Consider the following 27372-nt stretch of genomic DNA (forward strand, 5'->3'; position numbering starts at 1 on the left):
GAGGGACGGAGACTCGAAGATGATGTCCAGGAGATGTCCAGGAGATGTCAGACCGCTTGTTGGTGAAGTCTCCTAATAAAGATTCCAAGCATGAACTATGAGTATAAGGTTCAAGATTGATGGAGATAGCGCAATAGACATTCACTCATTGACCCCCGTCCGCCTGATAATTGCGCAAGAATATACTTTGGAGTCTTGGAGGAGGAGGAGGATGGGGGTACAGGTTGATAACCGAGGATCTGGGCTGGGTCTGGGCCTTTCTTGGTTTCTCCTGGTCGACGGTTTGGATCATTCCCGATAACATCCAAGCAAGACTTATTTGGCCATGAGATACTATATGTACTTCATCACAGCCTGAGAATAACAGAGGAATGATATATAATAACAACCGAGATTCTCATAAAATTTCTATCCGACTTGATTATTGGCCAGAGAATGATGATTCACATAAAAATGTCCCGGGTGGCGGCGTCGACCTACTTAGTACCTACACATCTCATCAACCATCTCACCGTCCCAAACAGGACTCCGGTGTGTAAAAGCGCTTGAGCAGGAAAACAATAACAAGTCTCACTTCATTTCCTAGTTGACGTTGATACAATACAACACATCAAGTCTATCTACCAGGTACCTAGGCAGAGCAGGCAGGTATGTATGGTAAACCCGACCCCGTGACTTCTAATCTCCAGCAACAATATCATCACACACCCAACCACCTCTTCAACTAATGATCCAAAACATGAATTAATCTAATCAATTATGCCCAAATAAGTATATACTACCTCAATAGATACTAGATACACACCCCATTCCATCGATCCATAATATCCAACATCCATCATTCTCTCCCCCCAAAAAGTCTCTTATCAGCTGCCATCCATCCAAACTCACAAGCACGCAAGTACCCTTCCAAAATGTATACATCACCATTATGTCGCAAGCCGATCAACCATGCAGAAAGGATCCAATTCCATCTTCATCAAGTAAGACATACATGGCATCCATACCAGAATAGAAAGATCGATCCATCTTGCCACCTAATCGGACACCCAAGTAATCCATCACTTGCGACGGTAGGTCAGAATCTCCTAGCCGCTGATAGCGCAGTGGGTGTAGTGTTTCAGAATGTCCATACGGATACGAAACCATCCATCATCCATCATTCATTCATCACAGATATCAATCTCATTCCATGAATTCCCATCATGGGAATTGGGGGTTCGTGACCAATGATTCATACGTTTGATCCCTTGGGAGAGTGCATTTTGATGCCTGTCTATCGGTCTGCATATCTGAAGCATGCCCTGTACAGAATACTTACATACCGCCTATCTACCTATCTACACATCCGCATACAGAAATGAGAGAAGCTTAAAAACCATGCAAATACTCATCAAATACCATCCCACCGTATCCGAATACCTACTAACATCATTCATTCATTCATCATTCATTCATCATTCATTCATCATTCATTCATCATTCATTCATCATTCATTCATCATTCATTCATCATTCATTCATCATTCATTCATCATTCATTCATCATTCATTCATCATTCATTCATCATTCATTCATCATTCAATCATCATTCAATATCCATCCACACATCCATCCATTCCCAAGCACCAAGAATGGCGGGAACCCAAGTATCAGATGATATAAATCCGATCCGATCTGATCTAAACCTTATTAAACGAGTTCGATTTCTCCGAAGCGATATCGATATGCATACCCAAGACTCCCAAATACTTGATAAATAGTAATCATTCAATATATGTATATACCTAGATACCTAGTATACTTCTTTACATAGGGATGGATACCTACCTACCTAGTACATATCCAAACAAGCAAAGTTGACTCCCAGCCTTAAACCACACAGCCAAGAATCATTAATATGGATGTCATCGAGTTCGAATCATCAGCCACATTTTTTCTCAATCTCAATCTCAATCTCTCTCGCCTCATCATTCATTCATCATTCATTCTATCTTTTGATCTCCGTACCTACCTACCTACCTACCGATCAGTCCACGGGTATCCTATCCCATCAGCCGCTCTAGCCACACATCTACCCATCCATCCCATTCATCCCATTCATCCCATCCATAGATCTCATCTATTACAAAGCATTCTTCAGTATGTAGGTAACTTACAATACCTACCGATATCATATCACATATCACATGTCACACAATCCACCCCTCTATCTCTATGTCTCATCCCATCCATCCCTCATCCCTCATCCCTCCATCAAGCCCCCAGTCCAACCCAACCAAGAATCTATAAACAAACACCTACCTAGGTAATTGATACAGCTCTAAAATCAGGCAAACGAGAATGAATGAATGAATGTTCATGTGGATAGTATCACACATACATACAGGGACACACACACACACTCACATCCACTCACATCCACACACTCACACACACATTCATCAACCCAACCCAACTCTGGAGATAATTCTCCGCTTCGATATCGGTACTGACATCGGTACTGATAATAGTATACCTATCCTATATACCTAAATATACCGCTTACCTAGATCCGACCAGATCAAGTGAAGCTGGGTTGGGTTGGGTTGAGTTGTACAATGGATACCTACCTAGTTACCTATACAAAAGAGATATGGAGTAGACATATACCTACCTATAGATGATAAGATTACATCATCAGACAAAAGTACTTGGTGACTCTAGCAGTCTCGATATCAGTATCGCGTAAGCTGGTGTATATTGTATATTGTATATTGTATATTGTATATTGTATATTGTATATTGTATATTGTATATTGTATATTGTATATTGTATATTGTATATTGTATATTGTATATTGTATATTGTATATTGTATATTATATATTGTATCTAGATAGGTAGGTAGGTACCTGTATCTCTGCTTTTTTTGTCTGCTTTTGTTTTGTCTGCTTTGTTTTGTCTGCTTTGTTTTCTCTGCTTTTATTTTCTCTGCTTTTGTTTCATTTCATTTAATTACTTTCCATCTGCTTTCCCTATTCGCGATATACATACCTACCTAGGTATCTATACATACACACAATCTCACACAATAAACACCAAGTAGGCAAATCAACATATCTAAATTCACTCTTCATATCTATCAAGAATATCAAACACCATGCATTATTACTATTACGAATACTATAAAAAATAGATGATACTAGGTATCTTCCATGATATATTAATATAGTATATTATATATAAAAGTATTAGATATTCAAGTAAAGAAATTGATCAATTTAGATCGAATATTTATAGTAAGTATTTATTACAAAATAAAAGAAAAAGAAAAAGAAAAAGAAAAAGAAGAAATTCTTTATATTTATTTGATATTGATATTGATATTGATATTGATATTAATATTGATATTGATATTGATGTTTACGGATTATGGTTTTATATCATAGCTATCATATCTATTACGTGATATATGGAGTTCAACACTATATAAATTCATTTCATGGATATGAGTAACTATGGATACACTAATTCGAAACCCCTTTCCTAAGTCATAGGACAGAAAGTAGAATGTAGAATGTAGAATGTAGAATGGAGAATGTACACCGGCACCACTGGTTTTCGTTTCGTTTAGGAAGAGGCGGGTTATAGAGGGATGTAAGCAATACCTAATTACTACCTAGATAGGTAGAGATGATTAATTGGTATATCTCATCATTCCGAAAGTTCAGGAATAGTTGGTGAATATCATATTATATCATATCATATCATATATCCCAGCTAGTTCATGGCTAAGAAAATAAAATGGGAAGATTTCTCGAATTTGAAACTCTATTTGCAAAAGGCTTGAGAGTCCTTTTTCTCGTCGGCATTCTATATTGAAAGGTGAAGTATACGTGACCTCTGATTGGTATATCTTTTCCAAGTGCCAGATAGTCTATGAAGAAACCAAGTGACTAAATTAGTAACAGTTGATCATTTATCACGTGTAAACAACTATATTCGAGACTAAGACTGGATTCATCGTCATAGAAAATAAGAGAACAGATATGTATGATTCATCCATCCATTTCATTTTCTTCGCTCATACTTTCCCACATAATATAAAGTCATTCCTCTATCCTCAAAGCTTTCCGCTGTATAACACACCAATCAACATCCATCACAATGAATCCTCTTCGAAAGCTCCTTGTCCTATTCCGAAAGCCTCAAAAACCCACTCCTGCACCGCGACCCGATGCCTTATCGTCTTCCATTCTAAAAGCGCGACCCGATGCCTTACTATCTTCCACCCTAAAACATATACCAGTAGACATCCTCTTCCATATCATGGGCTTTCTCCCTCTCGAATCCGCAGTAATTTTTTCCCTTTCCTGTCGACAACTCAAAGAAAAACTCGGAGGTGAATACTTCTCAAGAATCGCTTCCTCAAATGAACACACACTTGCACTCTTGAATCTTATAGTCCTCGATCTACCAAACTGCGTTGCTTGTTCTGCCTGCAATCGACTGCACAATATGGAAAATTTGCTCAGATATTGCTATATAACCTACAGTGCTGGGAGTACAACACGTCGGTTCGATGGGTTGCGTCTTCCAGCTTGTGTGTCTGAGGATTGGGGGAGATGTAGTAGTATAGTTAGTACTCTTTTTGGTTCGACTGCGGTCAAGATGGCTTTGAAAAGAGCGCATCAGAATCCCGCGTGTACGGAACTGGCGACGATGATGTCCAGTCCGAGCGTGAGGATGATTGACTGGGAAAAGTATGTACGACAATATAGAGAAGAATGTCGTATTGTTCAAGGGCATCTGATGCATCGGTTGCAAAGTGTATTCATTTCTGATGGCGGTGAAAAACACACTGCGTTTCGAAGTTACTTCTCTCCAGCAGAGACGATATGTACGCATATTAGATTATCGCCCCGTTCTTTCTTGGATGCTGTCGGTTTTGGGGTGATGAGATGTGAGAGATGTCCTACGGAATACAGGATTGATATTGTGTATTGCGAAGGTCTTGGATGGGGAAGATTCTACACTAGATGGATGGACTTGGGATCTGAGCCGCAAGGGGAATTGTGGAGTCAACATCTTCCGCCGACAGAAGAAACGCAGAGAAGACTACTGAGAAATCTGCTGGAATGGAGAGTTGGCGTTAAGACTGACAAGACAGCTCAAGATGAAGTAAAGGTTCCACCAAAGGCTGGAGAGTTATGTTCTGCTTTCGAGGGTGGTGAGGACTTCAAATTCGACTCACTCTTGACACCGGAGAATCAAGCCGAGTTCTTGCAATTCAGAGAGCTGTACTGCAGAAAGTAAGGTAATTCAAAATAAGCTACATCTAGCCTTCCAGGCTACCAGTCTAAATTATTAGACACCATGCTATCACTGTTTTGAAGCTCCGAAATAACACGCTGTTTCAACCGCATTCGATGTACAAAACGACTTCGGCACATCAAGAAGTTTTATTGTTCACATTGATGTTGGGTCTTGGACAATGGTTCCAAAATCAATGACCTCGAGCGGCAGCAGATGACTCAAGCGGCAGCCCGAAGTTGTACGTTAAGCTCTGCCATTTCTGGCGAGTCCTCTGCGAAAGGAACGCGGGAGCTGGTGGCGGCGGCGGCGGCGGAGGAAGAGGCGAAGCCCCGGAAACTCGCCAACCCATTCTGTCAAAAGCGAAAGGGGCAGCACAAAGTACTGCCAAAACAGTGAAAATGGTGGCCACAGTGACTATAAAGATGGAGTTTGCCTCCAGCCTCTCCGAAATCCAGAGAGAACCCTGCGGAAACCTTCCTAGATACCCTCATCCAACAATTCCTTACTATTCGTGTCCCTTCGTGGTACATTAATCCTATTTTTACGGTTATTCTTTCGAATTGTGATGTATATAGTATTATAAAAAGTACTATGAAATTGGCGTTCGCTCCTGGCCTCTCCGAAAGTCAAGGAGAACCCTGCGGAAACCTTCCTGGATACCCTCATCCACCAATTCCTCTCTATTCGTGCCCCTTCGTGGTACATAAACTCTCTATTCGTGCCCCCTCTTGGTACATTAATCCCATTTTTATGGTCATTCTTTCGAACTGTGATGTATATAGTACTATAAAAAGTACTATGAAGTTGGAGTTCGCTCCTAATCTTTTCGAAACCCTCTCCGATCCTCCCCCCTCCCCCCCTCTCTTTCCTTTTTCGGGTCTCCACCAATCGCTGGCGGCAGTCGTTTTTGGGCCATTCATGTGGTTTTGATGGAGAAATAAGGGTGCCCCCTCTCTTTCCTTCTTTAAATCTCTCCCCGTCGCTCGCGGTCCTTATTGAGCCATTTATGTGTTTCCTTTCGTACCATCTCGGACAAGGGTAGATGAGTGCCCAACGACACCCAAAAGAGCTCGGAACGAGCCCACGGCATAAAGCCGATCCAATTCCAATTCATGGCATAATGTCGAGAAGAGAAGAAAAGACAAGTAAATATACCCTCTAGGGAAAATGAGCCCATGGTATTAAGCCAATCCAGTTCCAGTCCATGGCGTAATGCCGAGAAGAGAAGAAAAGACAAGTAAAAATACCCTCGAGGGCAATTATTCGAAGACGGGTCCGTGGGACGAGGGAGGGAGGCCTAGGTGGGACCGGGCACCAACAGAGACAGCCAAATTTGGCTATAGAATAGCCCAATTTCTGAGCTCAACAAATATCAATAGGCATTCTACTGGTTTCATTATTTAAATAAGTCTTATAGCGAGACTTATAACCCCCGCTAGCAGAGGTTCCAGGCCCCACATATAATTTGGGGGGGACCCCGATTTCGCTCTGAAGAGCTAGATGCTCCTGAAGAACGTCGAATTTTGTGGCGAAACTTGAGAAAAGTTCAGGGAACTAAAGAAGAGTTGTCATTTAGAAGTGTAGTTATTGATGAAGACTAGAAAGGAAGTTGGAAGCTTCGCTTCCAACTTATACGAAAAACTAGCTAAAGCGGCTAGTATAGCCGGTTACGTGCCCAGAGGGTACGTGCGCCCTCACAAAACTTATACTAGACTAGCTTAAGCTGGCATTATAAGCAAGTTGCCTCTGTTCCGGGCTACCTTGGGTAACCTGGGCACTCATCTACCCTTTTCCGAGATGGTTCGAGGGGAAATGGAGCTTAGCTTCGAAGAGCTAGATGCTCTTGAAGAACGTCAAATTGTGTGGCGAAACTTATACTAGCTAAGCTGATATACTCTTTCCGTTTTGGGGAGTATTGATATCCTGAATGGGAAAGAACGATCACGATTTGGCTCATATCAGACTTGATTGTCTGAGTCGCGGTTAAATAATGAGGAGGTTTGGGTTGCTGAGCCTTGTTGGGGAAATGGATGGGTTTTGATTGTTGAATATACTATAAACATTGAATACCTTTTAGATATTGAATAGATTTCGAAGATTGAATAGATTTTGGACATTGAGTAGATTTTGAATATTGAATATGTTTCGAAGATTGTTTACACTTCAAACATTGGAACCCTTTTGGTACAAAGAAAGTATGAAAGAGAGACAAAGTTCTTATTTGTATTAGATAAGGCTATTTATATATGGGTGCGTTAGTGTTTAGTATACCAAATGCCCCCCTCGAGAAAGTTTTTCTATATCTTTATAGGATAAAGCAATAAAACTAAAGCTATATCTTTCAAGCATAAGTATAAATAAGACTTCACCACAAGCTTAAAAGCATTAGTGTTCTGCCTATAGCTCAAAGCGGTTGACAATAAATGACGCCCTCAGGATGTGGGCTATTTCGATTCTGGTTTATCAGAAGAATTTGGTGGTGGAGATTGTGCTATTGTTGGGAAAATATAGTATGGTGTAATGTATATTTGTTTACAGATTGTATTAAAGAATATGTGTTGGGGGATCGGGTATCTATAGTGTTTGCGAATCTGTATATGTGTTTCCAAGGCGAGGCTTTGTTTTGGTTTACTGAAGAATTGGATTTGCTAGTCAAGTGTGGTTTAATGTATATATCGGATGGTGTGGAGCAATGGTGTAAACTACTTATCATATGTTTTAAGGATTCGGTGTCGGAGGCTTTGAAGAAGCTCCAACGAGAGAGGTATACAACTAATGACGCTCGTGAGAACAGAAGTGTGGACTTGCTACAAATGGTACGAAGAAATTGTGAAAGAGAAACGAAGTTCTTATTTGTGCTAGATAAGGCTATTTATATATGGGTGCGCTAGTGTTTAGCATATTACCTTTTAAACATTGGAACCCTTTTAAACATTAAAGAGACTTCAAATATTAAATACATTTTAGATATTAAATACATTTTAGATATTAAATACATTTTAGATATTAAATACATTTTAGATATTAAATCAATTTCAAATATTGAATACATTTTAAACATTTTGAACATTTCAGATACTCACTCCATCTTAACAATCAACTCTCATAAGCAATCGAACATCCAATCCATCTTAAAAACTAAAACCATCCCCAACCTTACTTTCTCATCCCCTAATCTTCCCTACCTATAGCAATAACCTTACTTATCTAGATACTCGCCCATCATCTTCTAATACACTTAGGTACTTACACCATTCCAATCCCTTAATCCTTCTCTCTCCAACCTCTTCCAGCTCACCCCCATTCCTTTCTTCTCATTTATAACATCCCAACAATCCAAAATCCAATCCAAATCTCTCTCACTCTCATAACACCACCAATTCCTCATCACTTTCCTCTCCAACCCCAACCCCAATTCTCATCTACTCAAACTATCTCCCTCCAATCTCCTCATTCTTATCTTTTATTACCTAGTATTCTTACAAATAACAAACTCCATTACCTACTTGCAAATGGAATCTCATCTCTATACTCCATCCATCTCCATCTTCCACTACCTAGGTATCCAAACAGAATTCAAACAATCAAAATTTCCTCATGGTCTATAAATCACTAGGTATCTATCATTGACCATCTAAGATAACCTACCTAATACAATACCTTCATTTAGTCAATATATTCACCTATATATATATATATACTCATCAACAAACTTATAGAATCAGAATCACTATAAAAATCATTCCAACCCATTCCAGCTCCTCCTCTCAATTTCCCTCTCCCACCAAATCCTCATCACCTCTTCAATCCCCCCTCAAAAAAAATCAAAAAAACTCCAAAGAACATCCATCCATCCCTATAAAAAAAAACAGAAGAAACACACCCTCATAGCACATCTCAAAAATACGTCTCTCAACAAGCGACATAGTAGTAACAAGCAAAACCCGCGGGATAGCAAGATTGTGACAAGAAGATATCGATATAAATCCCACTTAGCTTTTGTTGTAACTTCCAAGGTTCTATCGAAACTATTGGGTATCGATCTAACGCGACTCGGATAGGTTTGCACATTCGAAGAACCTCAATCTACCTACTTGAAGAAAATCAAACAAGCATGTCAAGGACTAAAAAGGTGAAAAGGGATCAATATATACATATATATATATCGATGACTAGATGATTTAATCCCGTCTTGATATTTAAACCACTTGGCTTTGGAAGGGAGAAGGGATGTATCACTTGTTATTGATATAACAAGGGTTTACAGAATAGTCATCTTCATGTCTTTGATGTGAAGATTGATCTCCTGTATTGGCTTCATATATATACAGTAATGATGCTAAATCAGCTATGTATTAAACACTGTGCGCCTTCATGATCCACGGATGCCATTTGATATCCCTCCAGGTCCTGGTTTCCTCAAGATTTTTCCGGATAGAGCATCTCTGGTCTTTATGCCCATCCGATCCTCATACACAAACAAATCTACCTTCAAGCAAAACAACAAGCAAATATCCCCCTTCAAGTCTTGAACATGCGATCCACCCTCAAAACCACAACTCCCCCTCCTCATCCCCCTCAATTCCCGCCTTCTCCCAAACATCCTCCTTCGACATTCCCTCCAACAACAGCCCCTCCACACCCTCAAACCCTCTCTTCCTAACCCCCCTCATCTTTCCCCAATACGTAAATTCCCTCTCCACCCTCCCCACCTCCTCCTTCCTCACAACTTCCTTTCCCTCCCTCAACCCCCTCAACCTCTCTTCCTTCTCTCTCTTCCCCTCCTCCAATCTCTCAATCTCATCTTTCAATTCCTGGACCCCATTTCCTTTTTTAACCCCGCAAGTTGTATATTCAATTTCCTAGCATCCATTTTCAATTCCGGCAATCTACCCTGCAGATCTTCAATCTGAGAATCCATTTCTGCGAGTTGTTCGGGAGAGAGAGAAGAATTGGGATCTTGAAGGCCCAGTATACCCACTGTGAGCCCTTTCCATCGCCATTCGTACCTTTTCCATTAATGAGACCGGAGTTACAGAGTTCTTTGAGGAGTTTGTCGGTGAGGGTTTTGGTTACCTGATGGGGTGTTGGTTGTTAGTATTCATATGTTCTATGGTGGGGTGGATGTAGTATGAGATTGAAAGGATTAAGGGAATGTGAGGTGAGATGGGATGGGATGAGGTACTGCGACGAGATAGACGAGACGAAAATAGAGGGAAATACATACCTTCCCATGTAAATTTCCACTAATATCCCCCGCACTAAAAGGTCTATTCTCCCTACTCAAATATTCCAACAATACCTCTTGTGCCTCATCACCCGTCACAGCTTTCACTTTCTCCTTGCCATCTTTACCTATAACTTTAGTATCTTTCGTTTCCTTATTTTCCTTCGTCTCCTTGACTTCCTTAATCAGCCCCTTTCCTTTCACCTCTTTATCTTTAAGTGGGACCTTTTCTTTAATAGAAGCTTTGGTTTTAGGAGGAGCTTTAACTTTCTCGACTTTCTCTCCTTTCTCGACTTTAGGTTTTTTAGCCTTGGGTTTAACCGGCGTAGCGGATGCGGTAGAAGGTATAGATGCAACGGATGCGACGTCGAAGTTGTCATCTGGGGTGGGAGATTCGGTTGAGGACTCAACGAGAGACTTTTTGCGTTTGGGTGGCATGGTGATGGTTGTTTTCGAGTGTTGTTTGAGAATCGAAAGTCTTGATTATCAAGGTGAGTGGTATCTGATATGGTCGAGTCGTGAAGATGATTAACGAGTATTGTGTTCGTAATGATTGTGAATGAAAGATATAAATGTCTTGTAAATCCACCTGGTCCTAACTTTCTTGAAGTAAAAAGAAGATAGAAGAGACGGACAACTCCCACTTCAATTCCTCTTACACCGACAAGTCGACTGGCGCAGCTGTGCGAGAATAGCACGCAAGATTACAAAAACCAATATAACCGCATGGAAAATAATCATCAAATGGATGAAAATACCTCTCGAAGTATAGGCCGACATGAATTCTCAACTTCCCCTCGAAGATCTCAATAAATCTCTTTCAAACCTCAACCCCACAACCTCAAAACAACAAATGTAACCCCAATGAGAATAAAAACGAGTTCCAACGTATCAACAACCAACAACCAATCGAATCCCATAAATAGAATGGAAATGCGCATTGAATCTTTCTCTCTCTCTCCTTTCTCTCCCTCTCTCAATATCAAAGACGTGTAACACAGTATAAGAATCAAACTCAACACACCACCTCACCAAACAACCTCAAGATAATAAAAGCGATCGTCACAAGAATGAAAACAAATTCCAGTGTATCAATCGTGAGAACCCAGTAATAGCGGAAAAAGAGAATGGAGATGCGCATTTGATCGATTCCTCTCTCTATCTTACTCTCTCCTCTTCTCTGCTATCCGCTCTAACTGCCTGAAAAAGAAGGATGAGAAAGATGAATGAGACAATGAGTAGGTATGCGTATAATATCAAAGAAAAGTATCAATCTGTAACTTATAAGACTACAAGAGAAAAATAAACAAATTCAAAGTATTCCCATCTGAACTTCAAAGTTCAAAGTATATAGAAACTCAATCTGACTCATATACCGTAGTGGTGAAATGAAATGCGCAAGGAAAAGTCAACTCAATTCGACTCGAGTTTCATCCTCTCCAAACCACGCTAACCCTAATCCATTCATCCATCATTTTCAAGCTTCACTTCACTTCACTTGAGCCACCAAGAAAAGATAGAAATTATGCTCTTTCCGAGGAAAAGGAAAGAAGGAAATGGAGAGAAAGTAAGAGAGATTTGAATACTAAGGATATTATGTAAAGGGTATCATATTATTTCTACTAAGAAATGCGTCTCTTCCTAGTTCAAATCCTATTTTTAATCCCCTTTCCCAGCTACCTTAGAATTCACCTATCAAAAATCTTCCATCTTTACCTACTATAGAAGCCTAGATCTACTACACATTGCAAGGACCAAAGTATCTCCAAATCGAACGAAATCCATATCACTTAAGTAAATGCTATGCACGCACCCAATATATATATATGCGCAAAAACTCATGCTCTAATCAAAGAAAATTATTCACAATGCGGGTTCGCAAATAGTCATGCTATATAATTCCCTCCCAAATATGAATCCCTTAGAACTGTAAAGCGCAGTTACATAACGACCTGCAAAATTATTAGTAACCATATCAAACAGAGCTATAATGAATTGAAAACTTACACAGTCGCCTTCACTCTTGGTTTGTGGAATACCCATTTCCTCAAAAGTGGCAGGTCCTTTCTTAGCAGGAGCAGATGGTTTTGGTGGAGCTGCAACTGGAGTAGGAGCAGGAGTAGTAGGAGCTGACGAGACAGAAGATTGTCTCGAGTCTTGCGGAGACATTGGATTACCAACTGGTTTTCTGCTTGCTGTAGAGGAAGCAGCCGAAACTGGCGTCATGGAACCGCCTCGTGGGGGTAAGACGTTCTGACCAGGTCCTGGTCTGGAACCATATGCAGATTGTTGAGACTGAAACGACTGGACGGATTGTGCAGTTCCAGGCCTTGATCCAGAAGTTGGAGGTCTTTGCTGTGGATTCTGATAACCAGATTCGAAACTCATTGGAGGAATATTTGGAGCGCGGTTGGGTGATGGATTGCGACCTTGTGGAGGCATTTGACCCATAGGAGATGATGATCGTATAGGCTCTGTGTTTTGATGTGTAATTCCCAAATGAGGTGGTTGTTGCTGAGAGCGAATACCAAAAGCAGAAGATGGTCGATCTGATGCTGGGTTCGAACTTGAGGTTGATGGTCGTAGTCCATCTTGTGGAGGATATCTCGGAGATCTGGGAGGGTTACCATTACCGCGATTACCAGGACTGTAGTCATCCTCTGGATATGGTGCAATAGAGATTGGACGAATACCCGCAGGTGCACCCTTTTTAACCTTAGGCTTTTGACTGTGCACAGGAGGAGTTGGTGAGGAGTAATCTTCTGCCATAGTTGGCATTGGTGGAGCATTAGCTTGCGTAAATCTCTCCGGCCTGGCTCCTCTTCGAGAACCGTGCGTTGACTTGATACGTTGAATCGCCGCTCCATGGTCACCCTTGGAAAGTGTGTGGTTTGCTCTAATGCTATCGATTCTCCCAAGAGCATCCTGGTTACCGTGCTTGGCAGCCTTGTCATACCATTGTGAAGCTATTTCGAGATTTTTCTTGACATACATTCCAATCTCATAGAAGTAGCCCATAGCGAACTCGGCTGTAGCCATTTCTGTCTCAGCCGCACGTTGCGCATATGTATAAGCCAATTCTTCATTCTTCTCGAAGATACCCTCATAGCCACAAAGGAACCATTTACTGATGGCCATATCGGCTTCGGGCTCTCCTTGTCGGGCAGCAAGAGCGTTATAATGTAAAGAAAGTGCAGGGTCAAATTCGCAGCCAAATAGACAAAGTTCGTAAGCTTGAGCCATCTTGAGTTGTGCTTTGGCAAATCCGAGATAAGCGGCCTTTTCTACGAACATTTTGGCTTCGTTCAAATCATACGGTAAGTATTCATCAGGCATGGTAATGTTTGGCAACTCTCTGGCGAGTAACATTCCGTAAACGTAGGCACCTTGAGGGGCATTCTCGTCCGCAGTGTCGGCTGCAAATTGTATCAGATCTATACCTCTTGCATAATCTTGTTGCATGCCACATTGACCGAGTAAGGTAGCCATTCCAAGCCTGTAGTTTGCCGCGGAATCCTTCAAGTATACACCTCTTTGATAATGCTCAACGGCCTTGGTAGGGTTCATGGTATTCTCGAATTGCATTCCGATTCGGTATTCTGCTCGAGCATATCCTTTTTGTGCAGCTCGCTGGTAACCTTGGAACGATTCCTTTTTATCCATTCGATACCCAAATTTACCAAACTCTAACCACATCGCCTTCATGAATTCTGCCTTTGGATGTTGCTGTTCTGCGAGAAAGTTGACGATGCTTATAGCGTCAACTCGTAATTGATGTTCAATCTTGGGTGTTGGGGCTCGCGAGTCGTCGTTCTTTCGCTCGTAAGTAGAACTGGCTACCTCTACCCAGGACAGCGCATCCTGAGCCCATGCCAACTGCATTTCTGGGTCGCTAGACTTCAAAACCATGGGTCTAGCTCTCTCCAAAACTTCCTCTTTATCTTCATCCGATAAAGGTACGTTCTGACCTGCGTTTCGGGGTTTTGGAAATGGTGAAAACCTCGGGGAATCAGGCTGGACTCGTGGCGTACCATAAGGCCCCTTTAAATTCTGATATATAGCCGCATTTGTATGTTCGTAGTTTGCTGTGTAGCCCGGTCCGCTGTTTCGATTGCTATAACTCGACCGCGGCGATTCGCTGGTGTGCTGTGAACTGTCATTATACATTGATTGACTAGAAACACTTGAATGTGAGCTTACTCGTCCATCTGAATTCAGTTCCAGATTTGCAAGATTATCTTGCATATTATGTGGTACCTCTGGCATGATTCTATACTTCTCATTAATGGGCGTTCATCCCACCTCGATGTTTGTCGGATGAAAGTGGCAGAATGGCACACCATAGCCATAAACCATTTTCCTTTCTCAAATCGAACAATGAAAAATAAAACCGTACCTTTGTGGCATTGGAGACACTACATTAGTAGTAGGCATATAGTAGTCGTCCCCTCCTCCTGGATAGAAGGTCGCCCCCAGATTGGGGTTCTGTTGATACCCCCCACCATAACCGTTCATATTGTTATTAGAATTTGGAGTTGTAGGATTATTGAGACTGGCGCTGCGAGGAGGAGGCTGATACGCTTCTAAAATCGAAATAGAATTATTAGCTAGATTCCGAGATGTTTATGAAGATGGTCTGAAATTTGCGACAGTCAAGTCGAGGCAGATGTTGTGAATCTTATGAGTGAGTCGCAAAGAGATAGAAATAAGAAAGCCGTGAGTGAGTGCTAGCTGGGCTGGTATGTAGGATTACTATGTACGTAGTGTCACAGCCGGACATCAGCGGAAAGCAAGCTTGCGATTATGCCATGCGCCCCCCTCCCGGGTGAGCGATACAAGGGCAAATCTGGTAATAATCGATTATACTTTTTTCTTTTTTTATCTCCTCCCGAATTTGATGACGTTTGATGTGAATGCCATGTCCCCTTTCGTATTGTTGACCCGATATTGATATTGAGATTGATGTTGGAATAGATTATAATAAAAACTCTATAACATACCTTGTCCCGTTAGTGAAGATTGTTTCCAACCGGCTCGAGCAGGTTGATATTCCCCATGTTGCTCTTCATTGTAATCATCGTAAGCGCTGTTGTAATATGACATGGTGGTCTTGAGATGGTAGGTTTCCGAGGGATGGATATCCTGCAGGCCTGTGGCGGGATGATTTTCCTTGGAATGATGCAGAAACTTGGATATATTTTGGGATCTTGAAGAGTTTCTGCGCGATAGAAGTTCAAAGTATTATTGGTGCTGGTGTATGAATGCTGGGTGAGTTGAGTATGTATGGTGCTCGCAGAATGTGTGAAGCCTTTACTTTTTAAGGATGATTCTTTTCCCCTCCTGCTTTCGACAACAATGCAATACGATTTGAGAAAGAGTGTTCGAGAATTTCAAAGTTGGATTATCAGGAATTTTATCACACAGCAACAAGTAAAAGGAAAGAAAGAAAGGAGTATGTTTACCAAATCGCGACTCGCGAGCAAAGCGAAAGTAGTTAATATGTAGAGAATCAGTACTCCGTACGGTGTACTTTTTTTGAACTTATTCATTCATTCCCCTGTTCTACTTTTTTTCTTTTTTTTCCCTGACAAAATGATTCACTGTGAAAGACCGTCTCTCCCCCTTCTCCTTCTCCTTCTCCTCCTCCCCTCCCCCCTCCCCCCGAGACACCCAAAACAACATCAACCAAGGTCCAAGGAGATTTCGCCAACACAGGCGTAAATGAGATGAAATGGCTGAGCGTTTTGGTGGACAAATCGTGGCAACATGTGGATCTCATCCCAAGATTACCAAGAACCTTCATCTCCCTCTCAATTTGCCTTTAAGCATATATACATTGAATACACGCGGCCCTTTCGTTATTGGTTAAATCTCCTGAGACAATTATTATTTATAGGAGGATATAAATTAACTATTTTCATCGTTTTGCAACATTCAATATTTGAGCGACAGGAAGGTACCGGGCAGCTGAGCTCGTTTACATTTTCTACAGCGATACAATTTCGACGTACGCCATCCCGCAGTTGCATCGCAATCGGGGCTTCGGGTCTACCTTCTCTTCCTTCTCAGCTTCCATCAAGGAGGGGGGAAAAGAAAATACCCCCTTCCAATTATCTCATTGTTTAGGTAAAAAAAAATGCTGATGGAACAATATGCTAAGCTTTGATCGACACAGGCAGCATATGTCCAATATTCCACTCTTTGGGGATTCACCCATGTTCTCTCGGAAATTTGACCCGACATGAAAACAATCGAGCATCTCGATGCGAACCTGCGATGCATTCATGCTCAACGGTGTTCAAAAGATGCTCAAGGCTGAGTACCAGGCTTCTTCCTTCGGCATAGCGAGTCGTACGAAGCAAAGCCTTACATCTACGATAAACAGCTCGCCATTGAGGCTGGGGAATCCTAGGGCTGACCCTCAATCACCCCTCTCGCCGATACAAGAATTGGTTGCTGCATGAAAATCCACAGCATGTCATTGACATTGAAGCTAAATCAATTAAAGATAAATCTGGGTCGAAATATATCAATGCAACTCAGTCCTTGATTTGGGCCCGGCCCAAGTGGAGCTGTCAAATATTCGAGAACATTGCAGGGATTATCTGATATATGAACTAGTGATTTCGGCTTGAACGGGTGCGTATTGCGTACCGACGTTGAGAGCCAGATTCCTTGTTGGAAATTTTTAGAAGAAAAGGGGGTGGACATTCAATGTTCGATTCGATACAAGCCTGACAAAGAATTAGGATGAAGACACAAAGAGAGCCATTCTCGTACCTGAACAGATTCTACAAATGTTTATCCGATCATACTCTATGGGTATATGCACTACCTATGTTTTGACATTTATGCATGATCTTGGGCTACTTCCAGAATGCGGGGAAAAGCTTTTGTTGATCAACAAAAGATCAGCTCCATACGATAACTTTCAAGGAAACGGCGAGCTAGTCACTCCTGAATCTCCGTACGTACCTCAAGTAGCCAGCCCAGAGGACACAAATAACATTGTGAAACACAATGGGCTAGACGTATAAGTTTTATCTGCCCATCGTTTTACATATATACCACTCTCACACATCCTATCTCGATGTAAAGGATTGTGCTTCGTAGAATCACCCGCACGATGTTCGGACAAGTTTCGTATGCCCGGAAGTCATAGCTATGGTCAGTTTTACTGACACACATTCACCACCGCATGACTATAGCTATGATTGTCGATACAAATATTACGCGTGATGTGGTTCCTGAACTGGAGGCCGAGCTACCCTCGATATGTACGGACAATCCTTATAGTCTCTTATGGTAGTGGCCACAGCTTACTCGTTGACAATGAGAAGGTAGATGTCTAACACTATCTTCCGATCAATCACCACCACAAACCACCGAACCTCATCTCCACATGTCAAAAATATAACAAGCCTTTAGAAGAAACCCCACTGGCATTTCATTATTCCGTCATTGTTGGCGCAAATTCCTCTATCTCTACTTAATTTCAACGCACCTGCCATGAAGCTCGAAGTGGGCAGTGCATAATCACTAGATTCATAGCATGTTGGGACTGTTCCTTTTCGATCCTTTTTTTATCCTTATTGACAGTACTCCCATTAAAAATTGAGTAGATTGCTTACTCTTCATCAATAGATGAGGTTCCACAGCCCCTCTTCCAGACTCTTCGCCAACCATATCTTCTACCCACCCTCACTACACCCAACCACTCCCCCTTCTCTTCCTCACATCCATCTTCCCCAAATCTTATCTCGAGCTCTTCAGTGCCAATCTCCCTTATCCTCATATGTTGCGCCCATGTTGTTGATAAATTGATCCCCGCCTCTGTACCTCGAAAAGTTTCTGTACTGCGTGATTTCAATGCCAACGCAATAAACTCTCCTATCAAATTCCAAGCGACTGTTCTCCACCCAGCGAAACACATGTAGACCATGAACCCCAGCGTCGAAATGCAATGCGTTAAAAGAAGTGCTAATGCTAATTTCGTTGTGATTCCACGAATCCCATAGCTATAGCCTCTGCGCCAAATCTCAAATTTCCACTCTAGCCAGCCCTTGGGAAGCTCGGGCTCGTTCCTCAATGAGGCTAGTCGCCTCAAAGTGTTATTATGGCCAAACAAGAAATTATCATCAGATATGACGCTCTGGGAGCCATAACGCGCAAGAGCATCTGTCATGAATACACCAGCATAGAGTGAGATGAAGCCTTGGATATCAGCAGTACTCCTGGGTGGACTAGGTCCCCCAATTGGAAATTGATTAAATGAAAGTGTTCCATTTGCACCGAGAATCATGAATCTGTTCAGTAGACCTTGAATAAGGGTAGCATTAGGTAGATTCTGCGCGGGTGCGGGCGCGGGAAAAGTAGGTGTGGCATGCATATCACCGTTAAAATTGATGATTGGAGCCTGGACTCTATTTGTTTGAGACATTGTCCCATTTATATGGCTTACAGTCAAATCATGTGTTAAGTTCTGCGTCAAGTGAACTCCTGGAACCACTATGTTCGTATATGCGGCCCAACTAGGAGTAATGTTAATGACATCGCTAAATTCTGAGCGCTTTTTCTTTGTCCGCCCTTGATGTGCATCGTTTATAAGGCTTCGTAGCTCTGAGAAGGCTACAGAGTCAGTGAGATTATCGTTGATAATATCGCTAGTTGTCGGCTCATATTTCACTTGAGTTTGCAACCATCTTGCATCGAATGTGCACGGTATGATTAATGTATCCTGGACGGTAGACCAGCCCGTCCCATTGTATACACGTGTAGACATCGGAAGCATAAAGATTCCACCGATAGAAGCGGTTCCGCTATAGTTTTTGTATAGGCCAATCCATGTTAGATCTAAATCTTGCTGGTTCCTGATGCCACTCCAGGAGTCCTTTGGCACTGCATATCCTATTTTTTCATTTAACGTTGATGTATTCTTCATTATTCCATGTAAGAGAGGAAATACTGGAGTATCTGCTGTATATTTACCAGCACTTGTAAGATTACTCTGAGCATAGATATTGCATTTGACCTAAACAATCGGTTGTTTTAGGGTAGTTGTGGAATGAGACAAGAACTTGGGCTGAGATTTGAAAGATTCATAGGCTGCCGCCAAAGTTAGGTCATTCCATATCGCGCCCACAGCGAGCTGAGGGACAACTGACAATGAGGTTGTGTAAGAATGACCTGAATTCATTCCAGCCGAGGCAAGAAAATTGCGCGTGTTTGTGTATGCGTTATAAAAAGTCATGTTCGCTGCTTTTCCTTTTAGAACATTAAAGTCTTGACTATTCAGCCAAGTGTTGATATCTTGCGCTCCACTGGCCGGACATAACAAATTGGCAGATGAGTCTACGTAATTGGAACAATTGACCATTGAGAGCGGTGGAGCCAGTGGTTCTAGGAGGTTTATAGGCCATAACTCGAACTTGGTTGGGAAGCGAAATACCAACGTGTTATTGGTCATTTGCCACCAATCGAGGTTGGGTCGCATGGCAATAGCAGAGGATGGTCCAGCAAGAGCTGTGAGGATGGAACAGAACACCACGAACAGGGCAAAGAGATAAATGCTCAACTTCCGTCCGTGAGAACACTCTAAGGATGACCAAAATGACTTGCGGGTGAAGAATCTAAGGTCTCCAATCTGAAGACCAGCACCAAGTAGTCCAAAGGGTGTACCTTTTGCCTTAGCGAGCATAAATACAATGAAATGGGATACCATGTAAGCCACAGAAGAGCCTATCCAGAGTTCGTGAAGCTTGGCCGCAAATTGAAGGCTATTCAACATGGTATTTTGCCATGTGCCATTAGCCTGTGTGTCCCCCCAATAAACAGACTGCACGTTAAGGTACACCAAGCTCGCGGTAGTAGCCAGAGGCAACGCAAGAAGAACCAAATCGAGTGTGATGAATTTGCACCGGTTATCGAATACGAATTTGGCAGGTTCTCCCGGGTCTGGATATTTGGAAAGATGATGAAATCTTGGGAGCCTTGGTCGATTGAAATTTGTCCATCTGGGAAGAGGTATGCGGAGAACGAGCGACTTGTGTTGGGACCTCATGATTGATTGTGATTTTACTTTGGCGGCAGGAAGGATGATGAGAGTTAGAGAGGCTATGTAAAGAATCGTCGGGTTTACCACCTGGATTCTGTGATGCACTGCGTGATCTGGGCTAAAAGTTTAGAGGAAAGACGCCTGCGAGATATTCGGTGTATATAATCCAGCTTTACGGATCATAGGGAATCAGTTCGTAAATTTGAGATGGATATAAAAGCATATCGAGATTGGTGGAAGGCATCGTCCACAGAAATCACTTTATAATTAATTCCTGCTCACTAACACCAGTGTCATTTATTTGCGGCGGAACGTGATAGTCAAGCGAGGTACATCACCCATCGAAACATCAAGCGCCAAATTGCAGGGAGAAATAGCATCCCATGATTTGCCAATCTCATGTCAAAGAAGAGAAGTTGTGACAATAACGAGGGCAAGGCAGAAAGCTTCTTCGACGTTTTTACTGTACGTCGCATGCGAATCCTCAAGGCCTCGGAGTTAGATCTATTTTGAAACAGGTCGCATCTCCACTTTTTGGCACATTCAAAACGTATCACCTTTCACTTGTGGTCATCATATATTACGCTACATAAAATCCTGTCTGTGGGCTAAATCGATGTTTCTCGGAGACAGCGACTCGAATGGTAAATACGCATTTCTCAAGTCGGCGATTTAAGATAACAAACTGCCTAATCACACATGCAGCGATTCTGCATCATTAAGATGAGTATTGGATATGATGGTCGAGTTCGGGAACTGTATCGATGTCCCACATGTATGAGTGTTTGCTAGAATACTCTTGTTAAAATGATTGAACTTGCACACTTTCGCAGAAAAGTAAGTGTAGAATATGATGTTTCATGAATAAAAGATTGTTTCATGAATCAGCTGTATGGAAAGTACTATTTGGGTCTATGTATTCTGGATTACTAGGTATGGTTTCGATGGGTGGTGGTGTAGGGTAACAATACAGCAGGTGAGGGAGGCGTAGTCAATACGAGCGATACAAATGGGATTTTCACGAGCAAAATATGACATGGAGTGATTTCCATATTGACACCGATGGTGTAAGAAGACGCCACGAACGGGATTTCGCCCCCTCGTCCTCTGGCCAAAAAATTATTCTCGCTACAACAAGAATTCAAGACTCTGTCTCCTTGGATTTTTACCTTGCCCCTTTCTCATGAATCGGCTACCACTGTGAATAATAGCTGTTTTTAATACGATAAGCTCCCTCTACACACTACTCACGAGTTCCCCCCACCTTAGCTCCCGCCGTAAGTCTCGAGTAACACGAAGGTCCGCGACATTTCAAATCAAAATAATCAATCACCACACTCTCATTCGTCGGAATATTATGCGTCACCCCCTTCGCACTCGTGGCTCTGAATTTCGCCCCATAGTCCCACGTCGTCCAATTCGCATCCGGCCAATTCGATTTTGTCGTGAGAGGAGTCTTCGACTGACCCAGTACCGTCGTCCACTCTTTGATTTCCTCCTGCAGATTCTGTGGATAAAGTACCGTATCGTCTGTGCCATGTAGTACCCACATCTTTGGTCTAAATCCCTTGTAGCCTGGATACGCAGCCTGAACAATACTCTTCCATTGCGAACCTGTCTTGATTATTTGGCCCGTAGCGCAGTCGTTGGACCAAAGATCTACGGCACTGCTATTTGCGGCAAAACATCCCAATGCCACACCAGCCCATGCAGAGCCCGCAGCGAAAATATCAGGATAAACGCCCACTAGTACATTCGTCATCATTGCTCCGGACGAAGTGCCCATCGAGAACACGCGATTGGGATCAGCTTTGTAGGTCTTGAGTACATATTTGACCATATTCACAATGGCCAAAGAATCTCCTCCGCCATTGTGAGTAAGTGACGCTTTGGACGAAACGTCCCAGCATTGATCTACGGCGTTTGGAGAGTTGGGAAAAATCATAATGTAGCCGTAAGTATCGGCTAGCGTTGCGAATTGTGTGCCGGCAAACGCATCTTGCGCCGTTCCATGGCACCAATGTGGATTGACGAATATTGGAGGGTTAGGAGCGAGTTTGGTTGGAACATAGAGATGCATTGTAACATTGGAGGGATTGTAGCCAAAATTGGAGACAACGGTTAAATTATTGGCGGCACCTGAAGCTGTAGGTATCATGTAGACAGTAGCAGCAAAGGCAACTAGGCCTCTCCGCAACAGGTTGAAAAACACCATGGTGAATTAAGTTGGTAAAAGAAATCAATGCACATTCAGAGAAGTTGCCAAACTGGGGGATAAGCCACATATACATAGGCCTTGGCTTGGTATGACGACAAAATAAAAGCTAATTCTGATTGCCACTTGACAGCTCATAGGTCGTAACTCCGGTGTAGAATTCTTATTCCATTCCTAGGTATATAATCCCTCAATAAGAGATGTAGAAATCTTATCGGACATCCAGATTATGCACCATATTAGCCATTAGAATTTCCGGCACTAAAGTACCCCGCAATTCATCCCCGGCTGTTGTAGCCGAAGTATTTATCCGCGTGAAATGCATCACATGGCCGTTTTCGATGACTAGGAACGAGGTACTATCAGACTAAAGCCAATTAGAATTCGAGGGAACATATTGCATCCCACTTGAAGATTCTGGAAGTTGACTTATATGGCCTTGAGGTTTGCAAGTTGGATGGATGTAGGTTTATGGCCACATATCAAAATGATATAAATGATGGGTATTCTTAGCTACTGCAGCCAATAGAAGCAAAGCGTAGAATGGAGGTTACAACTCATAAGCTTCGTTATCTCTGCCTACTTGCAATGCTAACTTATAAACCAAACCAAATGAACAAAATCAATTAACAAGAACTAGTGACAGAAGAGAAGAGAAGAGAAGAGAAGACATAAGACATAAGACATACACCACAGCCACAGGCCCAGATCCTTCAATTCACAAAAAGATTCATCAAAACCATATCCCATATCGAGCTAAAATCAAACACCATCACCACAAGCCAACAAGAAATGAAATCATAGACCATTCATTCAAGCGTGCCTTCGTTTTTGAGCCTTCAAAATCAATAATAATCCACCACAAGAACCCTCCATCTCGAAAACCCATGTAAGTAGAAAGCCTCTAAGACACTTCTTCGCCCTCCTCACTGTCGTCTCTCAATGTAAACATTTACTCTTCTTTCACTGTATCCCCATGGTGTGTCATTACTCGGCGGACCGGGCAGTGATCTCTCAGCACCGATGAACTTCCTGCAAAAAAGTAGGATTAACAAAAGTCCAGCCCGCCATCCCATAGTACATCTTCATCACTCATTCTAACTTCAACTCCATCTATTCAAAACATATCAACAGATGCCAGCAGCAAGAAAAACACTCACCAATTAGCAAACTCTCTATTCATCAACGTCGTCAATTTATCCTGCACCAAGCTTTGCAAATTGTTCCTACCGACTACCCCGCTAGTCGGAAGATCTGTCACCATGCCCCGATTCGAGTGACGAAAGTGCCGAACATAAGGTAGATTATAGTCTTTATGATAGCTCCTGTGGTCCAAAGATGCGTAGCGGATAGTTAGACAACGGACTTCCGCTTGTGGAGGCGAAGACAGGGGCTGTCTTGGAGGGGGTCGATGTTTGGGTTCGGACCCGCGGTGAGGGGTTTGACGATGATGAGAATGATGGCCTGGCATGCTGGATCTGTTTCAAGACGTGATAACAAGAGGACTTGGTGCTGGTTGATTTTTCAGTTTCCTGACACTGGGAATTTTTTGTTGTATCGAGCTTATCGAAGAAGAAGAAATACGCGATGTCAACAAGAACTCCATGGAGCAGAAAAGCAGATACATATATATATATTCCTAGCATGCCACAGCCTTACTCGTAATCTTATGCAACTCACATTTATCTTCAGCCACGACTGGATATGACTTCATCTTCTCGAAACAAATCGCTAAAAGATGTGACAGAGATAAATATCAGTTAGGTATAGTGCTTATGAAGAGTATTGCACATGTGTACCAGTTATTGTGACTGCAAGTCTGCCTCATGATGCGCATGGAAAAATCCATTGGATTATAGATGACGAGAAAGTAGTCGACCCATGTAGCGACCCTGGCTGTGGGGGCTATTTGATAAAAACCATGCTTTATCCCAGCAGTGGCTTAGCAAGAATCCTGTTAATACATGTCGAATGCAGAGCATCTGAGGCTGAATGTACACGCCTATGTAAGAAGTGTTCTGGAAAAGATATAAGATGCGTTGGGGAAATACAATAAGTTAAGGTCAACTGAAACGACAGCGCGACACATAAGGTCGGCGGCACAACAAGCCGTCCACTATCGAACCTATTCGTGTAACGATAAGCTTTATATTTACTTGCATCCAGCCTCTTCAATGGTCAATAATTGAACTGCGAAGACACAGAATTATATAACTGAATTTCTACCTGAGTTATGGATGCATGATTAGGAGCCGCAATATTTCACAGCCTCCTGCATCAATTCGCTAGCGTCTGCCTGTAAGCAAATGAAGCATGTGACATGACACAATTATTATTATGATTGGCGTACTTCTCAAAAAAGGGTATCGCGTGCATGCAAACGGATATAGATATATCATGGCTAAAAAATCAAATTCGACGTCTGCCTGTAAAAGATGTGAGGCATACTAAAAATTACAACCATCTTCACGCTCTGAAGTCCCTTGTATATCCTTTATAAATGTTACTAAGAAAATTACATGATCAACCGAGGACCATGATATTTGGTCTCTTCCTTCACTTTCTTTGCAGAAGCAGCACTAACGCTTTCCAGAGTTCTCTTTGGGAATCCCTCAAAAGAAGCCGCATAAGTAGCAACCGAATGAGCGATGAGTTGGGTGTTGACTAACCAAGCATCAAGAGCAAGGTTTGAAAGATCATCACAAAGTTGATGGTAACAAGGATCATACCAATCTCCAGCCTTACCACCAAACATTTCAACTTCAGCGGCAGTCTTGACACCTTCAGCACCAGTTGCGATTCCACCACCTGGAATACCGTTCTTGATGAAAGCATCATAGTCGCTTCGACCATCGAATGGAATGTATGTGTAGTTGAGTTGATGAGATTTGTACCACTTTGTATACAAGTTTCTCAATGCTTCGGATCCATCAGGATTGGTGGCATCAGTGGCGTTGTACACCTGATAAGCATAGTTTGGAGAAGCCATCATGTCGTAATCCATGAAAAGTCGGATTTTCAAGTTCTCCTCGTCGGAAAGTTGGGAAACGTAGTAGTCTGAACCCAGAAGTCCCTCCTCCTCACCTGCCCACCAGCCAAATCGAACACAATTGTTGACTTTGTACTTGGTCAACTGAGTAGCAACCTCAAGCAGAGATATAGTGCCAGTTCCATCGTCATTGATACCCGGTCCTGCCTCAACACTGTCCGAATGTCCTCCCAACATTACACAGTTATTTGCATCGCCTCCTTTGGTCTGAGCAATGATATTTGTGGTGTTGATTTCCTCAACCAATGCATCAACAAATGCAGATCCATCAATGGATTCCCCATTCTTCAATTTCTCGACATATGGAGCTGCTTCTTCGTCTGATATACCGAAAGTGGCGATATGATCTGCATTTGGTGCTCCCAGTGTTCCACTGAGAGATCCGTTTGCATTATTGTAGACAACTGCGGCAATGGCACCTGCTTTACCGGCATTCGCAGATTTGTCTCCAAATGAACAAGTTCCACGGAGGATCAAAGCGATAGAGCCCGCCACCTCTGCGGGATAGTCGGACGCATCACAACCATTGTTGCCAACCAATACTAGTGGGCCGAAAACCGCATCTTTGTTGGCTGTTGGAGGTGTGAGACTCATGGGGGTAGCAGTCTTTGGAACGGCATCGCCCAGTACGAGTCGATAGTCGAAGATGTTGCCCACTACTGCAGGGAATGATTGGTTGGAGATATCATAGTAGTCGCCGAGAGACGCAATAGAAGAGTAGATGTAATCAACAGTTGATTCGTGGCCTGTTACACAGAGTGAGTCAGAAAATGTCTTGAGCAGCTGAGGAGATGAAGGAATGGGAATATACCTTTTGACCCGATAACTCTCGTTGGGTGATTATACTCAGGAATACTTTCCTCTGCAATTTTGTAAAGCTGATTCGCCCGTTTCAGAAGATTTTTTGTCTTTATATCGTTTTGGAGGGAAGAAGATTTGATCAATGGTTTGTGTTTTTCATTGATGAGAGATTGAGAGCTTGGTTCCGCCATGGGTTGTTGAATAACTGCACCTGTAGCTAGAGATGCCGCTGCAAGAAATAGAGTAGAACGTAACATAATGAAGGGAATCGTGGAAGTTTACCACGGATTTGTTATTGAATTGATTAATGATGTTTGTTTTGAAGGATGAGAGATAGAGAGGTTGGGAATGACTGAAGCTTTAAGACTGAAGCTTAAAGCTACTCAGCTCAGATAGCGTATGCACGACGATATCGGCAAGCAAATTGATTGGCCAAATTTTGGGCGGTGAACTTTGGGTGATTCAGTTACCCCTTGCCCCTGTCACCCTCGATTCTTGTACTCCAGACCTGGTGACCTCGCCCCCGTTTCGGTTCTACCTTATTGATCACTCATCTTCACGCCGAGGATGGATAAAGACATGACTTGGCACACGTGCTATCAGTAGATCTTGGAAGTTAATTTATATGTCTTGAGTCAATGCATGTCTGACACACTAGATAAGGACTCAGGCACGCCAGGCACGCCAGGTACCAGTTGCAATCACAATTCATGATGTTCGTCTAAAA

At 42.4% G+C, this 27372-nt stretch overlaps 7 protein-coding genes across 7 annotated transcripts; 1 reads left to right on the top strand and 6 right to left on the bottom strand.

The window, feature by feature from the left end:
* Window positions 1–4150: 4150 nt before the first annotated feature.
* Window positions 4151–5299, top strand: EAF02_008075 (uncharacterized protein; the record flags this gene model as incomplete). The annotated part of the gene is made up of 1 exon (XM_038904123.1): window positions 4151–5299. One exon carries the CDS (start codon window positions 4151–4153, stop codon window positions 5297–5299), a length of 1149 nt encoding a protein of 382 aa, XP_038755845.1.
* A 4547-nt stretch (window positions 5300–9846) lies between these two features.
* Window positions 9847–10964, bottom strand: EAF02_008076 (uncharacterized protein; the record flags this gene model as incomplete). The annotated part of the gene is made up of 3 exons (XM_038904124.1): window positions 9847–10161; window positions 10193–10375; window positions 10527–10964. The coding sequence occupies 3 exons, from the start codon at window positions 10962–10964 to the stop codon at window positions 9847–9849; spliced, it is 936 nt and encodes a 311-aa protein (XP_038755846.1).
* A 1502-nt stretch (window positions 10965–12466) lies between these two features.
* On the bottom strand, window positions 12467–15629 carry EAF02_008077 (uncharacterized protein; the record flags this gene model as incomplete). Its single annotated transcript, XM_038904125.1, has 5 exons — window positions 12467–12478; window positions 12534–14672; window positions 14727–14796; window positions 14923–15109; window positions 15527–15629. 5 exons carry the CDS (start codon window positions 15627–15629, stop codon window positions 12467–12469), a joined length of 2511 nt encoding a protein of 836 aa, XP_038755847.1.
* A 2524-nt stretch (window positions 15630–18153) lies between these two features.
* EAF02_008078 (uncharacterized protein) lies at window positions 18154–20586 on the bottom strand (the record flags this gene model as incomplete). The annotated part of the gene is made up of 2 exons (XM_038904126.1): window positions 18154–19557; window positions 19669–20586. The coding sequence occupies 2 exons, from the start codon at window positions 20584–20586 to the stop codon at window positions 18154–18156; spliced, it is 2322 nt and encodes a 773-aa protein (XP_038755848.1).
* A 1237-nt stretch (window positions 20587–21823) lies between these two features.
* Window positions 21824–22795, bottom strand: EAF02_008079 (uncharacterized protein; the record flags this gene model as incomplete). The annotated part of the gene is made up of 1 exon (XM_038904127.1): window positions 21824–22795. One exon carries the CDS (start codon window positions 22793–22795, stop codon window positions 21824–21826), a length of 972 nt encoding a protein of 323 aa, XP_038755849.1.
* A 97-nt stretch (window positions 22796–22892) lies between these two features.
* EAF02_008080 (uncharacterized protein) lies at window positions 22893–24467 on the bottom strand. Its single transcript, XM_038904128.1, has 2 exons — window positions 23956–24467; window positions 22893–23827 (listed from the first exon to the last, which is right to left on the bottom strand). Exons 1-2 carry the CDS (start codon window positions 24264–24266, stop codon window positions 23722–23724), a joined length of 417 nt encoding a protein of 138 aa, XP_038755850.1. The 5' UTR covers window positions 24267–24467; the 3' UTR covers window positions 22893–23721.
* Window positions 24468–25310: 843 nt separating this feature from the next.
* EAF02_008081 (uncharacterized protein) lies at window positions 25311–26902 on the bottom strand (the record flags this gene model as incomplete). Its single annotated transcript, XM_038904129.1, has 2 exons — window positions 25311–26590; window positions 26656–26902. The coding sequence occupies 2 exons, from the start codon at window positions 26900–26902 to the stop codon at window positions 25311–25313; spliced, it is 1527 nt and encodes a 508-aa protein (XP_038755851.1).
* Window positions 26903–27372: the final 470 nt, after the last annotated feature.

Source organism: Botrytis sinoallii (genome assembly GCF_014898435.1).
Source record: "Botrytis sinoallii strain Bc 23 chromosome Unknown BSIN_015, whole genome shotgun sequence".
Lineage (NCBI taxonomy): Eukaryota > Fungi > Ascomycota > Leotiomycetes > Helotiales > Sclerotiniaceae > Botrytis > Botrytis sinoallii.